This window comes from Condylostylus longicornis, unplaced genomic scaffold, assembly GCF_029603195.1.
Source record: "Condylostylus longicornis isolate FDR11 unplaced genomic scaffold, ASM2960319v2 ptg000013l, whole genome shotgun sequence".
NCBI lineage: Eukaryota > Metazoa > Arthropoda > Insecta > Diptera > Dolichopodidae > Condylostylus > Condylostylus longicornis.
In genome coordinates, this window is record NW_026577982.1 from 15,698,402 (window position 1) to 15,715,984 (window position 17,583).

Consider the following 17,583-nt stretch of genomic DNA (forward strand, 5'->3'; position numbering starts at 1 on the left):
TTTAAATGAATAATAATGACGCTTTGCTTTGAAGACTGACTTCGCTAATAAAGAAAGACATTTAAATGATATTTTCATTTCCCAATTAAAGATTTGAATGCCATGAATAAGTAAAAATATTTTTTTTATATTTTTTAGTACATAAAGGTTTTAAATAAAGTAATAATTTCAAATTCTATTAGGAATTATAGAAATATTGAGACCTAAGTATAAGCATTATGTTCTTTGTTACTTTTTTCAATTTTAAAACTCGTTTAATTAAATAAAATGCGAGAACTGATAAAATTATTTTAAAAAGTACCTGGGTAGAGGAAATACATTGATTTATAGCAGTTACCTATATACATATTCTTATATGAGTAGTTTTTTCTGCTATGCGGTTAGAGCAAATATTTTTAGACGTTAAAGATTTTTTCAGAATTCAAAAATTGCATACATATCTCAATTTATTTGTTTCTTACATCTTAAATAACATAGGTGCTTACACATCTGCATACCTCTGAATAAATCGTCATTTCAAGATTTTAACTGTTATCCAACACTCTAAAATATACATGCACAAAAAATTTTCATGAATAAACTTAAATATCAATTGATGGTTTAAAATTTTAATTCCTATATTATAATATAATTCAGTTTTATTTTGAACATTGTTTCATGATATTTTCATGATTAGATGTAAATACCCTCTTTAATGATTATTTTGGATAAAAAACGAAAGAGTAAAATGAAACAATGAACCAATCTAGATTACAACTTAAGCCATTATTGCCATCAGTTGAATGAAACTGCGAATCAGTTAAAAAACTTTATGGAAAAAAATTTAAATTCACAAGTGCTTCAAAACAATTACTATAATGAAAATTTTAGCAGAATTGGACTTATTTAAAATGAAAAGTATTGCAGTTTACATAAAATAAAAATGTAGTATAAACTCAAATTTTTTAATACTTGAACTTTAAAGTGAAAACTGTTTGCACAATCAACAGTTCTTTAAAAAGACCAAATGTTTTTAAGAGAATGAAATTATTAAAACATTCATAAGTTGACATTAATTATTTTATTATGATTAAATGTTTTACCTAGTTCAACACACAAAAGTGGTTAATTTTCTTCTAAATAGCTTTTAATCAGTTATAGCTAAGTAGGTACCTCTCTGCAAATATATACGAGTAAATACCTATAAAATGTTATACCTACGTACAATTACATATATTTATATGGTTGAAACCACGAAAAGTTCTTGTATTATTTAAAAAGAGTAAAATTACTGCATCAAGCATTGAGATCGCATTTTCTACATTTCCACTTTGAGAATTATAATTTTATGTTTTTCTTTTTTACTTAACATTCTAAAAGCAATTTTCTTTTCTTTTTTTTTGTAAACATCTTTGGAGCCGCGTGAATTGAATATTAAACCAAGATTATGTATTCCGTTATATAAGGATCAATATACATTACAGAAACTTTGAGGATATCCACAATGTTCATATTACAATAAAAGATATTTGAATAAAAATAAAAAGTGGCAAATTATCTTGCAATTGAATTATATATGTATGTATATATAAATGTCTTCAAAAAGGATTACAACAAATTCAATACAATAATATTAACAAAATAAATTGGGGAGATTTTGTGGCGACAACTTTTTACAACACCATTTAAAATAATTTTTGATTTTAATTTTTATTTTAGGAAGGTATAAGAAAATAATTTAACGGAAGATTTCGATTCATGCATCATCAACTCTTTTGTGGTTGCAGATTTAATATTCATTTTTCTTATCTTCAAGTAAGATTAAGTGCGCATCATGATAATTTATTTGAATTTTGTACTTTTTTAATAAAAAAAATGTTTTACATAAGTTATTCTGGTCAAAATATAAATAAAAAAAGGAATACCTACGTAAGCCGAAAGTGGAATAAACTTTAATTATAGGATTAAACTCATTCTAAGACTAAAGACTAAATGAATCCAATTCCCTACTTTGTGTATCTTTACGTTCCTTAAGTGGGGATGTCAATTATTTGATATTGATGGTGATGTAGATATGTATGTACATATGCAATTACAAAATATAGAAAATCATCCGAAAATCAGTTATTTATAATCATTCGAAATTGCAGAAATTTGTAATCAAGGAGTATTTCGTTTATTGTAAATATGGTAATAAAAACAAATTCGTTACCTGTTGTCTAGTAACATCTTGAGGTCCAATTATTTATTCACATAAGTATGCATACATGCATAACATGTATATACTTTTGTAGGTGTTTATACGGAAACTTCTAGACTTTTGCATCCTCCTCACATTAACTTAAACTCCGTTTGGTTTTTAAAAGGAAACCGCTTTTTTTTCAAGTTTGTTGTACATACATACATATGATAACTCTGTGCTATACATTTTTTTGATCTTTTGATAATTTCATAAATTATAAGTATTTTGTTTTCATAAATTATAACTATTATTAACTCGTCATATTTTCAAAAAATTAAAATTATATAAAAAAGAAAGTCTACTGTAGTTGTAGATTCAATTTATCATTGATGTTAAAAAAAAATGGCGCGTAACGCCTGACGATCGACTAGAAACTAGAAAATTATTGGGAAGAAAAAGAACACGTTTGTATAATAGAATAAAAAATAGATTGGCATAACAAAAAATATTTTCCCCCGAAACTGAAAAATAGCGGATTTCCCATATTTTTAGATTGCCCTAAAATAATTCACAAAAAATTCTCGTATTTTTATGACTAAAAAGAAAAAGATTAATTATTTTGTATTTTTGCAACAAATTAAATATGTATTATTATCCGCAATTAAAAGTTTCTTTTTATTTAAATTTTCGTTACAGAAAATAGTTGAGTTTCAAATTCCTTCATATTTTATAATATTTTTCTGTTCAGCAACTCAATTTCAAACTGCCACTCTATTTAAATAAAAAAGGGATAGATAGCAAAACCCATCAGAGAGAAAAGGAGGACCAACTCTGCTGCTGGCTTTATTGACAGTCTATTGTTCTAAATCTATGGTAACTACATAAAAGATCCATTGTATGCCTGATGAAATTGCGGCGAATATTAAAATCCTACTCTGACAATCGTCACGAAAATTATTAGCCGTCACTCCAAATCGCAGAAAAAGCAAACGTCAGGTTTATGCCATAACTGCATTCTTTTACATCGTCAGTCCAAAAAAAGGAGGCAGTGATAAATTTTTACTTCAAAGTTTAATATTTGAGTTAAAGTTTACATGTCAAACATTATCCATGGATTTTGTTTGTTGAGAATTGAATGGTCTTCTATTTTTTCCATCAAACAAAATCTACAGGCGTTTACAGATCCAACTTTCACTTCACCTTTATCAGATCGAGCAAAACCCATAACTAATATTTAATGTGTTAGTGTTACCCAAGGGTTTTAAAACCTTACTGACATATAACATATTTCAGGCTCTTCTTTCAAATCAATTCCAATTGCCTATTCTTTTTTAATCTTATAAATTTATCCACTATTATTTTATATTCTTCTTATTCCAAAATCTAATTTCAAATGCACAGTTAACCAGCAAGAAACAGTGCTCTTGAAAAGTAATGTAAAAATGACAAAATTATATAATAAAAAATAATAGTAAAAACATCAACAAAGCGATAAAGAGCAACAGCGGGCAATTTCCGTTGTTAACCGACAACAGCAGCGGAACGGCAAAAACATGTTTTATAATGTCATATTTACATACAAACAGAATATGTCAAAAAAACTGCCAGCGGTAAAATATTGGTTTAGTCTATTTTACCATCGGCGGTAATTTGCTTGATTTGCAACAGTCCCATTTAAATATGTATATTTTACATTAATTTTGACATTTCGCCTCGGAAAATTTCTCTTGTTCTATTTTCAAATTGAGAATGAAAACACTGCAGCAATTCTGTACAGCATTTTGACAGCAATTAAATTACAAATATTTTTGTCAAAATTAGCCCTGAGTTCAAAATTTCGAATTTAAAATAGTCAACAGTTCAGGATATAAGTTTTAAATGCTGAACTGTGTTGCAATAGTGTTTTTGCAATTTTGAATTCACAGAAGTTTCACTTAGAGTATCGTTGGGAAAACTCATTGGATTTCTTATTAATTCATTATATTCCTCAGATGCCTTTTACACATCACATCATAACTTAAATTAAATCTGAATCTGGCTGAAAGTCTGACATCTTAAATTAAATCCAAAATTGGCGAGTGTCTGACAAAGGTTCTATCTCTTTGGAAATAGAAATTTCAAACAAAAAACTTATGAATGTTAAAATTTTTCCAAATCTTCTCCCTGTAGCTCGAAAACGGTCTCGATTTGACACTATGCTCGAAACAAAGATTTTAGTCATTTTCGACCGTCTATCAGATGGTATTTAGCTCCGAACTTATTGCTGACTACTCTGTACATGTATGTATGTGTTTCGTTTACAAACTTAAAAGAAGGGTTTAATTGTTTATCAATATTAGCGTATAATATATTTCATTTTGATATTATATTATAATAATGATCAAAGCGACCTTGTTTTGAAGTTTGCTTTAAAAATCATATCAAAAGATAATTGATATTATCAATTCAATCAATTTTATGAAAAAAAAAAATAATGAGAAGAGAGGATTACTAGTTAGATTTTTCTAAAAACTTAAGAACTGAAATGAAAAAGTTAGCGTCAAACTTTAAGAACACAACACCAAAACAAATATGTCAAGTGTATTGTATTTCTAGATCATTCTGTTCTCACCTTAAATGGAATGCTAAATCTGAAGGTTATATTTATATTGGAAAATTGGAAACATAAATTTATATTTGTCAAAAAATTGTGACAGTAAGAATGACGCTTATAATTTTCTAAAAATGTTACCAGAATATGTAAATTTACTATATATAGTAGATACATTATAAAAAATATATTAAAAAGTGAAATACATGTGAAAAAAATTATTTTCCGAAATGTAAGGTTGAGATAAACAATATTTTATATTTCCTCTAGCACTGCAAAAGGAAATATAAAGATGCAATATATTTTTTCTTTAGTAAAGTATTTATTTTTGTTTTAATGTTGAGTAAAAAAATTGTTGATACATTTTTGATTTGAAAATATTTAGTACTACGTAAAATGTTTCAAAAACAAACTTACGAACTTAAAAAAAAATGACATAAATATTAAGTATAAAGATATTTATATTTTTATTTTCAAACTTTAATAACAATACCTATTTCGAAGTTGACGCACACAGTCTTGTTAACATTAATTCCTTTATTAATTATACCAAACAGCACCGCAATTTTACAGTAAAATATGTATAGGCTGGCAATGTTTAAACTACAATTGATTAGCAAAACAAAACGTATGCTTGCGAAATTGGAACCTCATTTTTTTCCTATCAATTTTAAATTAAATTTATGATTTATGTTAGAAAAATTTGTAAGTATCTTATGATTTTAAAATTTTTGTTATATTAACTTGTTAATATAACAGAAAGAAGATGGTTACAAGGGACACCACAATGTCAGAGAAAACTGATGAAAAACAAGCTATGAACACACAACAAAACCAAAAACAAGAAGCCGCAAGTGAAACTGAAGAAGATAAAGAAATTATAACGGGAGGAGTTTATTTGATTCGCCGTGCAGATGGAAATTTGCATCCTGCTCAAATAATACAGTCAAGAACAAATGAAAATATATCCGAATTTTATGTTCATTATATGGGCTTAAATCGGCGATTAGATGAATGGGTAGCTAGAGATAGAATAACATGTGCTACAGAAGCTGAAAATGGTGATTCAGAAAACAGCTCGAATAACAGTGCTAAACCTCTAAGACAACTAAGCAAAGAACAAATTGCATCATTAGAAAATCCATTGCCAGTGGAAACAGATAGAAAATTAACCAGAAATCAAAAGAGACGACATGATGAAATTAACCATGTACAGAAAACGTATGCTGAAATGGATCCAACTACAGCTGCTCTGGAAAAAGAACATGAAGCAATTACAAAAGTTAAATATATAGATAAATTAAGAATTGGAAAATTTGAAATAGATACGTGGTATTTTTCTCCGTATCCAGATGAGTATGGGAAAGTAGGAACTTTATATGTGTGTGAATATTGTTTGAAATATATGAAATTTGCGAAAACATATAGATATCATGCGACAGAATGTACTCAAAGAACACCACCAGGTAACGAAATTTATAGGAAAGGAACTATCTCAATTTTTGAAATTGACGGAAAAGATCATGTTATTTACTGTCAAACGCTATGTTTGATGGCAAAATTATTTTTAGACCATAAAACGTTGTATTATGATGTTGAACCTTTTTATTTTTATGTTCTTTGCGAAATTGATAAAAAAGGTGCACATATAGTTGGTTATTTTTCTAAAGAGAAAGAGTCACCAGAAAGTAATAACGTTGCATGCATTTTAATATTGCCACCATACCAAAGAAAAGGTTATGGAAAATTATTGATTGCTTTTAGTTATGAGTTATCACGAAGAGAGGGTGTAGTTGGAAGTCCAGAGAAGCCTTTATCGGATTTAGGAAGACTGAGCTATAGAAGTTATTGGGCATATACTTTATTAGAATTAATGAAAGAATGTAGAACTACGACACAATCTGTGAAAGAATTAAGTGAATTGAGTGGTATAACACAAGATGATATTATATATACATTACAGAGTATGAAAATGGTGAAATATTGGAAAGGACAACATGTTATATGTGTAACACCAAAAACAGTAATTGAGCATTTACAATTGCCGCAATTTAAAAAACCTAAATTAACTGTTGATCCGGCTTATTTAAGGTGGACGCCGCCAAAGAAAAATTCCAATAATTCTAAGTTCAAAGCAAATGTTTACAAAGGTGTTGGCCATTGAACTAATATATGAAAGAAATTTAAAAAAGTGAACACAAACATATTAAGTATTACATGAATGTTATATTCAAAATAAAAACAAAGCTTTGATAAAGAAATTTTTTGTTTAAAAAGCTTGTAAATTTTTTTATCTTTAAAGGTTGAACATGTTTCATCATCTTTTACATTGCTAACTATTTAAATATTAAATTCTAATATATATTTGAGAGAGTTGTGCTCTGTTTATCCTGTGAGCAAAAATTATTTAGATAAAAAATGGAAATAAATACTTTCTTGAAATTTAAAATAGACATATTTGATTGCATATAAAGCTTTATTACCAGTTTTATAGAAATTTCCTGATTCTGAAACACCCAATGTGAAGATACACACATAATATCAAAAACATCACTTTAAATAAATGTATAAATAATTTAACAATGGAAGATAATATACTATAGTAACTCAGTCTAAAATATATATCTATTTGCAAGATTCAACTTATCAGCCTCGTGATAATTATTTTATTTGTTGTTACTCTAAACCTCTTTTTGAACGGCTGCAGTTGTGGAATTTTTTTACCTCACCTGATATTTTGTATTCAAATACATTTCCACTACAATAGAGGCAATCCCCACAACTAAAAATGTAAAGATATACACTTTAATTTAAGCATTTAATTTATATTAAGATAAGATAAAAGTTAACCTTTTTGAATGCTTTATATAGTAATAATGTTCGAATATTTCAACCATTGACCTTGATTCAAATTTTCTATTGCCTGAAATAAATATTAAAAAATTTTCAATTAAATAAATGACCTTTTATTATTATTAAAAATCTTACAACTAAGGCACAAAACAATTTCAACAGGATATGTTTGGCGAAAATGGTAATGTACTGCATCCGTATCAGTAACGGAATCATCCCTAATATTTTCACAGCGTTTAATTTCATTTTCATCCATTAAGCAAACTTAATGTATATTTTGTAGGAAATCCTAATTAATAAAGATTTTTTTTACAATAATATCGCTTTATAACGAACTTGCTTTCGTGAATATCTAAACATTGAAATCTTACAATCCCAAAAAGTTTAACAACAATAAACAAGGAAATATGTATTAGAAAAATAAAAACATTGAAAGTAAATTTACGTTAGCTTCGAATATGACATTGAAATTGGAATAACGAAGTATGAAACATTTGCTAAAATGTGTCTTACCAGCGAGTGGGTAAAATAAATTTTGGAATCCATTCTTTCAGATTTAGAATCAAGTGTATCTATCAAGTGTTAATTGTCTTAGTAATGTTAAAATGCAATAAAAGCATTTTCTTTCAATTTTAAACAGAAACTTTTCGAGGACAAAATACAAATTTTAAAAAATTTGGCTTAGTTTATTTCCAATTCAACAAGTCAAATTTGTAAGAAAGTTAGTTCGAGTCATATTAATGCAATTAAAATTTGTATATACCATTTAATGCTAGATTTAATGCTAGTAGAATGTTTCATACTTCAGCTGTTACAAGAAATCCACTACATTTCGCAAATTAGTTTACGTGTCACTAGGCCAAAAATTTTTCTCAACCCTGTTTTACTTAAATATAATTGAATAGCAGCTGATAAGTCAAATTTAGTCCATTCCATATATATTTTGAGTGCGAAAGTCAAAACTTTTGGCGCGTAATTTAATAATACGAATTTTGTAATCAAAAGTAAATTTTAATTGTAATTTTCTGCTTTTACTATATTAGAAGATGTCCAAGAACGCTACAAAAGTTTACATTAAAGTCGAATCTGATGCTGAACAGCAGGTAAGCGATTCTTTGGCGTCGATTCAGCTTAACTCTCAGGTGCATACCTAATTTCCTTAAAAACTGCTACGATCATTAGTGTAGGTAAAATTATTAAATGAAAAACTAAAACAATTGCTTTTAAATATATTACAGCAAAATTTGGCAAAATGTAGAAAATCGTCAAAGTTACTTCAAAAAGCTGCAGATAAGGAAAATCTTACTCGTTCTCCATTTCATCCATTGGCGAAAAATCTCGCATTTACGAAATCTAAAAGGTAGTAAATAAGGGCATTCATTATTTATGTTAAAATAATAAATTTATAAATTTTTCAAAACCTTTTTAGTGCTGATATAGAAAATATTGTTACACATCCAGAAACTTTAAAGCGAAAAAAGATTGAAAGTAAGTCATCATATACCCAAACAGAAGCTCATAATTTATCACCTGAAAAAAAAATTGTAACCGCTAAAGATTTAACGTCAGAAAAGCCTGGTGAAATTTATTGGGAATTATTAGCTGAAAAAAGAGGAGAAGCATTAAATGAAACTTTAGAAGAGAACAGAAAATTACACGAGCGCATTGAATGCTTAGAACAAGAATTAGAAACATCAAAAAAAATGTTAGACGAAGCCAAAAATTTGGTGGAAGTTTTAACTGAAATGTTGGAAGAAAAAGAGTTTGAAAATGCTACAGAACCTGAAGCAGAAAGTACGAATATAAATTCAATAAGAATAAATGAGGGTGCAAGTACAAGTGCTGGAGATAGTTGCTATTTTGATTCCACAATTTCAAACACCGGAGGTTGCGGTTCAGATTCTGATGAATAAGTTTAATTAGCTTTTTTTATAATTTAATTTTCTTTCAATCTCGAAATTTATGAAAAATTTTTTTAATTATTTATTTGATTCTTAACAAGTGACAAAAGTAGATATCATCTTTGAAGTATAATACTGCTAATTTTGCATTCATACAACTAAAAGCAATCAAATAGTACTATAATCAGATAAGAACTAAGTTATAAGTATGGTACATATTACTGCATATAGCAGGAAGAATTTGAAAAAACTAATAATAAAGTAATATAATAATAACGTAAAAAATGTTTTTTTTTTTTTTGAAAAAATTGATATAATTCAGTCAAACACCAAGATTCTGGAAAATGCTTAAAACAACTATTATTAAATCTCAAAAGAGTTCATTATTTTATTTTTCATTTTGATTCTAAACTTTTGAAATTTAGCAAATTTTTCATTGTATTTGCATGTGTTGGAAAAATGCTTCACTTTTGTATTCTTTTTTCCTGTTACTCTTAATACTAAAATTTTTAATGCTTGTGCACGTTTGAGGTTTTCCAAAAAATACTTTTTGTACTCTTTTCTTTTTTAAACAAAGTTTTTTTCACTTTCTTTTCAAATTGTGAAAAAATGTCTGAACATTGAGTGGAAATTCAACTTGAGGGTTGAGGGTGCTCGTTTTTTTCTGAGGTTTTAAGGAAAAAAACGAACACGGAATAATATTTTGACAGATCAGAATATGCTCTGATGTAATGAACAAAAGCATCTTATATAAGCATTATTAAGGAGCAAATTTTATATAGGTTAGTTCTTTTGAAATTCATTCTCATTCTGAATATTTACACATATTCCAAGTTAGTCCAGCTACTGCAAAACTAAATATTGCATGTATCCTGATGACCAAACATTTTATGCCTATACATTATTTGTTTTGATACTTTAAATGTTTTGAAACTAATTCAAATCGCATGTCATTTAAAAATATAAAAAAGAAAAAGAAATGTTTCAGTAATTTCAATGTTATTCAAATATGTATGGAAATGTGGCATCTCTTATTTATATTGTTCCGATTATTATATATATTGATATAAAAAAATTGGCCCATCCCTGTCATTTACCATATCTAAAATTTAAACTTATTGTGTATCGGGAATTTTGGAATAACTGGTGTTTTCAAAATTTGGTAAACTAAAATTTAGAAAAGTGTAAAAGTAGGTTTTCTTTAAAAGTTTTTTTTTTTCTAATGAAGTCAGTTACAGAAATTCGTATCCTTTTAAGAATAAGTATGCATGCAAATAAGTTTTTCGTAAAGCAAATACTAATAATATTTTCTTTAATATTTAGTACGTACTTATAAATGTAATGTCTTATATATTAAGATATATATGGCATTGTATAAATGTATACATTTACAGTAATTTCCTTATACTAAAATATTTAGCTCTGCGTTACCGTAGTATTTTTTCCAAATATAAAACTTTCAATGAAATACAGTCTAATGTTTTCGATGATGTTTTTTATACAAACAAATCTGTTATTGTAAGCGCGCCAACAGGATCGGGGAAGACTGTAGTTTTTGAACTAGCCATAACTAATCTTATACAGCTGGCAGAATCAGATGTCACAGATTTTAAGGACAAAAATGAATTCAAAATAGTCTATGTGGCACCAACAAAAGCGCTTTGTAGTGAAAGGTTTATTGATTGGTGTAAAAAATTCGGTCCATTTGGTTTACAATGTTTGGAAGTCACGGGAGACAGTGAAATAAATGATTTTTCTGACTTATCATTAGCTAAAATTATAATAACAACACCAGAAAAATGGGATTCATTAACTAGGAAATGGAAAGATAATAAGGATATTGTTAGGTCTGTCAAATTATTTATGATTGATGAAGTACACTTATTAAATGAAGACGTTCGTGGTCCGATTTTGGAAGCAATTGTTTCTCGGATGCAAACAATTCAATTTAATATGAAATCTTATGAAAATTTTGAGATGAAGTTAAGGTTCGTTGCGGCTTCAGCCACTATACCGAACATTGAAGATTTGGCAGAATGGATCGGAAAAAAAGATCCAGAAAAAATTTGTTATTTCCAGTAAGCTTTAACCATTATTGAAATTTTAAAAATATTGAACTCTCCATAAAGTTTTCAAATTGAAAATTTCTAAAAGAAATTGTTTTCGCAGATTTTCAGAAGAAAAACGTCCAGTAAAATTACAAAAACATGTCATTGGGTATGATACAAGTTTAGCTTCATTTAAATTTGACATGAGTTTGAATTATAAATTACCTCAAATAATACGAAAATTTTCTGGTGGAAGACCAACTTTGGTAATTTTATAATAAACAAAAATTATGGGAACCTATAAATGAATCGATTTACAGATTTTTTGTAGTAGTCGCAAATCTGTTGAAATGGCATCAAATGTTTTACAGAAGGAATCGTGTATCTTACTACTAAGCGATAATCACAAAACTGCGTTATGCGATCTAGCTAAAAGGTTTGTATAAAATAACATATGTATGTATGTATGTACCAATTTATAAATTATAATCTCAAATAATCCAAATTAAGTATTTAGTAAACGCCAAATAAAAGCAAGATGAAGCAAATCGTGCATCTAAAAATTTGAATATACCTAAACTTTCAAAACGCTAGTTAACATAGTATGCATTAAAAATTTTAGTCGACAACTAAAAATTTGTAAATGTTATTTTTTTTTAATTCAAGAATTTATATATATGTATGTATTAGTTTTGAAAAAATCACAACTGACTTTTTTACCGAAAATAGTGATCCAAAACATAAAAATAAGCGTCATATTTTTACAATTTATTGTTTAACATTATTCAAAAAATCCTGTAAGAATAATAATTTATACCTTCCTAATATTGTTTTAGGATTAAGGATGTGAAACTTAAACCGTTAATCTTAAAAGGAATCGCTTATCATCATGCTGGTTTAACAAGTGAAGATAGATACATAATTGAGGATGGTTTTCGAAGCGGAATTTTACTGATTTTAGTTAGCACAAATACTTTATCTATGGGTGTCAATTTACCAGCACATTTAGTTATTATTAAATCAACAGAATATTTTGTTAATGGACAAGCAATACAATATTCGGAAAGCGCAATATTACAAATGATAGGTAGAGCCGGTAGACCTCAATATGATTTAAACGGTGTTGCAGTAATAATGACACAGCAAAAAAATGTTGTAAGTACTCATTAAAAATGCATTATGCAATTACATATTTTTGTGATTATGTTATTAATGTAGTAACACGTTGATTTTTTAGATTTATATAGGTACGAACATAAGTATGAATGCTCAAATTTTGTCATTGCATTGTTTGTAACTAGTTTTTCATATTTTTTTGTTCTCTTTTCAAAGATTTTTACTCATATATGTAATTAGATAAAATGGTCTTTTGAATTTGATTTTGTCATTTTCATTAACTTTCATTAAATTTATTCAAAAAATTTCATATTAATTTTATCAAAAAATTAAACTTGGTATTTAATTTTTTAAATCTAATAGAGTAAGTGATTATTTATTTTGTTCCTTAACAATAACACTTGCTTGTGATAATTGAATTTTACCAAGACGTTACGAAAAATACAATATGAACGTGAAAGTTTTCAATATGATAAATGCATTTTGTTAAATATCTTATTATTCGTCAACAAATAAAATGCCCATGATTGTTCACATAAATTTGTAATTCGTAGATAATGGCGCTATTTATTGATTCGGTTAGTTGTGTCCTTGATTGAAATTACGTTTGTGTCTGAACGATAATGAAGGATAATAATTTCTTTTATTGGTCAAAAGATTGTATTACTTGTATTTTGTATGATTTCGAAAAATTATAAATTTTATTCGATTCTAATCTTAATTTTTTAAAAGAACGGAGGGTTTAATCTTAATTAAATAAATAAAGTTATGAGGGATTTTTTTTTGGAAATTTATAATATGAATTTGAAAGGGTATATAGAATGAATTTTAAAAATTTTTTGAGTTAAAAAACACTATACGTGTCCAACGAGTAATAATAACAATAACACCATAATTATAATAATAATAATATTTGTATAGTATTTAATAAATTTACAAAGAATTAAGAGATATTTTTACAAATTTTCATCTTACATTCATAAGATTAATGGCGGATTCTATTCGATTTTTTCGACAACTTTAAGCGTTCAATTAACGAAAAAAAAACGTGTTCTTTATTTATGTACATTTTTATGTGTATATATATGTATGTATATAATTAAATAAGTAATCAATTATTTTAAATAAAAAAATATGCTTAGTTTAGAATTGTAATAAACTTTTTCCTAATTTAAAAAAGAATTGAGAAAATAATTATGTCAAGATAATGAGAACTGTTTTTTTTAATTTTCAATGTTCTGTTTTTTTTTCTTATGTTTGAAAATATTATATTTAGAGTTTAAAGTGTTTTGTTTGCGTGTTAATTTAAATTTAATGTGTTTCTTTGTGTGTTATGTATATGTCACTATATTTAATATGTTTTTGCTTATTTAATTACAAAAAAACCAACAATTTTGTTCAAAATAAATACAGATTTTGATGTTCAATCTTTATCATTGCAATTTTTCTCATGAAAAGCGTTTTGGTTATTTAAATTATTGATGTTTTTACTAGTACACTGTCCTTTGATGGTAAAATGTTTTATTATATTTGAGTTACTCTTAACCAAGTGGATTTGTTGTGTCAAATGATACTTTTGGTACATAGCCACTTTCACCATTTACGCTATATTCTACAGTCATCAAACGTCCATCCGGTAACCATACTGAATATTTTCCTGTTACCTATAGTAATTACAAATTAAAAAAATTCGAAAAATGATAAATTTTACTATTTTTAAGATTAATATTTACTAACCTTGCCGGCTGCATCACCGATTTCGTTTTTATCAAAAAATAATTCTTTTTCTGGATCTTTTACTTCATATTGATATTCATACTAAAATTGTAAAAAGGAATAAAAAATACGCTTTTTAAATTTTGATATATTTAATTTACATGTAAATTTTCAGTTTTATTTATAAATTAATACATGCTCGTCAAATTTAGATTAACGAAATTTTAATGGAAAAGATTGTGAATTAAAAAAAAAATGATTGTAAATTGTTTATGGAAAAATTTTTAATGCCTTTTCCGAGAATGTCAACCCGGTGTTGTTTAATATTTTTATCTCTGTTAAAATTAATATAGATAATTCTTATAGTTTTACAGGTAAAAATGTGTTTTTTTATTAAAAAATTTAGAATTGGAAATTGTCTTAACAAATTCAATAAGTTACTAAGATCTAATTTGTATTTACATACTTAAAATTTTTAACAAAAATATTTTTTACTTAAATTGTAATTATGCCTTTATATTTAAAACCCTTATTAATTCGTAATTGAATGTCATTACGTCATTTGCTATAATGAAATTTTCATATTTCATGAGCTCGACACGATTTTCTGTTTACAATTACAAAAAATTAATTGCCATATACTACAACTGTGTACACGTACAGATAGCTTAATTATAGTCTTAAAAATTTTCAATTCAGTTACTTATTTTTTACCTTAGAAAATAAAATTATTTCCCAGAACATATGTATATTATAAAAATTTGTATTCGTTAAGAAAATAATGTTTCACACGTAATTATTTAATCAAAATCAGTGAAATTCGTATGAAATATTTATTGTGAACAATTTGAATAATTTTTATATTTTAAATACATATAAAATTAAATTATTTCTGGTAAAGGCAGTGTTTATTTTAAAAACTGGATTGAGGAATTTCATTTAAATTTACTTAACTTAAAAAAATATACAACATGATAGTTTGAAATTTACTTAATTAGATTGATTATAAACTCGTTAAATTAAAAAAAAAAAATTTGTTAGATTCTTCTAATAATGAATATTATTGCAAAAATAATGTAACAATTTTATATTTTAAATCACGATAATAGATAATTACGATCAGCCCTTGCGTAGTACTATATCAATTATTATTTTGCACTGTATCGTATCGTATCTAAAAGGTATCTACAAATTAATAAAAAAGTAAAATAAAATTGCAATGAAATGCGTAAAATATGATTTAATTGTGAATCAAGCTGCCAGCTGTTAATAGTAAAATTAAATAGTGTGGGTGTTACCGTAACTTTTTACATTGATCTGTGCTTCAGGAATTTTAAAAATCGGCAAATAAAATCGAATATTTTCCGTATCAAGTTTTATTTTTTTTACAAAAATTAATAAACCGAAATATTAATTATTATTAATGCAAAAAAAAAGTATTTTGGGGGGAAAAAAAAATCAAAGGGTGGGTTGAAATTTGTTTTTCAAAATATTTATGCTTGCATCCTTTTCTTAGTATTTTATAATTTTTTCTAATAAATTTTTCAATTTAAGTAACATCACTTTAAAGTTTATATAATTTTTTAAAATTTTTTTAAATTTGTTCCGTTTTTCCAAATAAATTCAATTAATTCCATTTACTTTGAATTCGGAAAGGCAGGCATTATAATCGAAACTAATTGTTCTTTGTTCATCTCACTATAATGTCATAATACATACGGAGAACTGCTAATATTGTGCTTTGTGTTACTTGCCATTAACAAAATTTAATATATGCATTTCGTTAATATTTTCAAACAATAAACAAGAGCAATAATAAATTCGAATAAAATGTTGTTAATATTTTTAACCACATGAATTTTGCTTGTTAATCCTTATATTTTCATATTATTATTACCGGTTCGGGTTGTTCACCTCCTTGTGGTCTTCCAGCAACAAAATATACCAAAACGGTTAAAATTAATGCTAATTTATACATTTTTTTTGTTTTAAATATTTTTAAATTAATTTTAAAATTCTTAAAATTAAATTATTTTTTTATATAAATCTTTAAGAGTTAAAAGAATTTTTGATTTAAAACTATTTTAATCCTTTTTAATCCTTTTTAGTTCCAAAATATTTTCACTTTAAATAAAGTTTATTTATTTTTTATTATTTTTTTTTTCAATTTTACTTTTTGTTTGATTTTTTTTGTTACTAGTTAACAGTTACTATTCACCGTTTAATATTATTTGACTAACTGTGATATTATTCAATTGGGGGACGACTTTTATATGCAAACATTAAAGAAAAATGAAAAATAATTAAATAAGAAAATAAGAAAAAAAAATTTAACAGTAAAATAAAATCTAAGCTTATAAGAAAAAACAACAACAATAAAATTCATAGGTCAAAGGTAGTTTAAGAGTGAATCTTGTATGGTCCCCATTTTTAGAGATTTTCTTTTATTTTGCTTTTTCCTTTTTATTTTTTTATATTAAACTTTTCAACTATATTTTGTACTCGAATACTGCAGTTGCTCTCGCAAATTGAATTTTGTATTGTTATTTTTATTTTTTTGCACTTCTGTTTGTGATACATTGCACATGAGAATGATGATATTGATAATAAAGCATGATTTTGTTATGTGCAATAAATAATAATGATTCTCAAATTTTTAAAATAACATTTGAAAGAAATTTTTTACTAACATCGTCTATTTAACTTACATGCAGTATTACGCAAATGTTTTATGAAGTATTTTGGCTCTCTATACTTTCACCTAAACAAATTAGTGTAGAGTGTTACATACCCCTAAATAGAAAGTCAGCGGTATTTGTAAATTTTATGTTACATAACAACATCCTAAAATATTAAATTATAATACTCTGTACGAGCTTTTGCTCACTTAAGATTTCAAAAACAAATAATAAATAATAAAATAAGTTTATTCTAACGGAACATGAAACTGACTGCACATTGCTTTTCGTTGACAGCTTTGTAGTAATTTTAAAAATATTAAATAATATTTTTAAGCAATTTTCTTTAGTTATTCTAAATAATTTGAAAGATTAAATTCTATTCAATAAAATTTGGTATTAATTGAAATTCATGAACAATCAATTATTAATGAATTGTTCATTTTCATTTAAAAAATTATTAAAATAAAAATAAAGATTGAGAATCATTTTTAATAAAATAATGAATTTAGAACCCCCT

At 25.9% G+C, this 17,583-nt stretch overlaps 4 protein-coding genes across 5 annotated transcripts; 2 read left to right on the top strand and 2 right to left on the bottom strand.

The window, feature by feature from the left end:
- The first annotated feature begins 5,336 nt into the window (after positions 1-5,336).
- Positions 5,337-7,027, top strand: LOC129605354 (histone acetyltransferase KAT8). Its single transcript, XM_055515053.1, has 2 exons — positions 5,337-5,456; positions 5,511-7,027. Exon 2 carries the CDS (start codon positions 5,518-5,520, stop codon positions 6,913-6,915), a length of 1,398 nt encoding a protein of 465 aa, XP_055371028.1. The 5' UTR covers positions 5,337-5,456; positions 5,511-5,517; the 3' UTR covers positions 6,916-7,027.
- Positions 7,028-7,148: 121 nt separating this feature from the next.
- LOC129605355 (uncharacterized) lies at positions 7,149-7,975 on the bottom strand. The gene is made up of 3 exons (XM_055515054.1): positions 7,740-7,975; positions 7,602-7,674; positions 7,149-7,533 (listed from the first exon to the last, which is right to left on the bottom strand). Exons 1-3 carry the CDS (start codon positions 7,858-7,860, stop codon positions 7,428-7,430), a joined length of 300 nt encoding a protein of 99 aa, XP_055371029.1. The 5' UTR covers positions 7,861-7,975; the 3' UTR covers positions 7,149-7,427.
- A 573-nt stretch (positions 7,976-8,548) lies between these two features.
- Positions 8,549-9,770, top strand: LOC129605548 (geminin). 2 transcript variants are annotated; one of them, XM_055515376.1, is made up of 3 exons: positions 8,549-8,746; positions 8,843-8,964; positions 9,034-9,770. In XM_055515376.1, the coding sequence occupies exons 1-3, from the start codon at positions 8,651-8,653 to the stop codon at positions 9,515-9,517; spliced, it is 702 nt and encodes a 233-aa protein (XP_055371351.1). In that variant the 5' UTR covers positions 8,549-8,650; the 3' UTR covers positions 9,518-9,770. The 2 variants fall into 2 exon arrangements, with proteins under 2 accessions (XP_055371351.1, XP_055371352.1); XM_055515377.1 differs by having other exon boundaries at positions 8,549-8,707.
- Positions 9,771-13,700: 3,930 nt separating this feature from the next.
- On the bottom strand, positions 13,701-16,614 carry LOC129605486 (pro-resilin-like). Its single transcript, XM_055515270.1, has 3 exons — positions 16,283-16,614; positions 14,407-14,487; positions 13,701-14,333 (listed from the first exon to the last, which is right to left on the bottom strand). Exons 1-3 carry the CDS (start codon positions 16,361-16,363, stop codon positions 14,211-14,213), a joined length of 285 nt encoding a protein of 94 aa, XP_055371245.1. The 5' UTR covers positions 16,364-16,614; the 3' UTR covers positions 13,701-14,210.
- Positions 16,615-17,583: the final 969 nt, after the last annotated feature.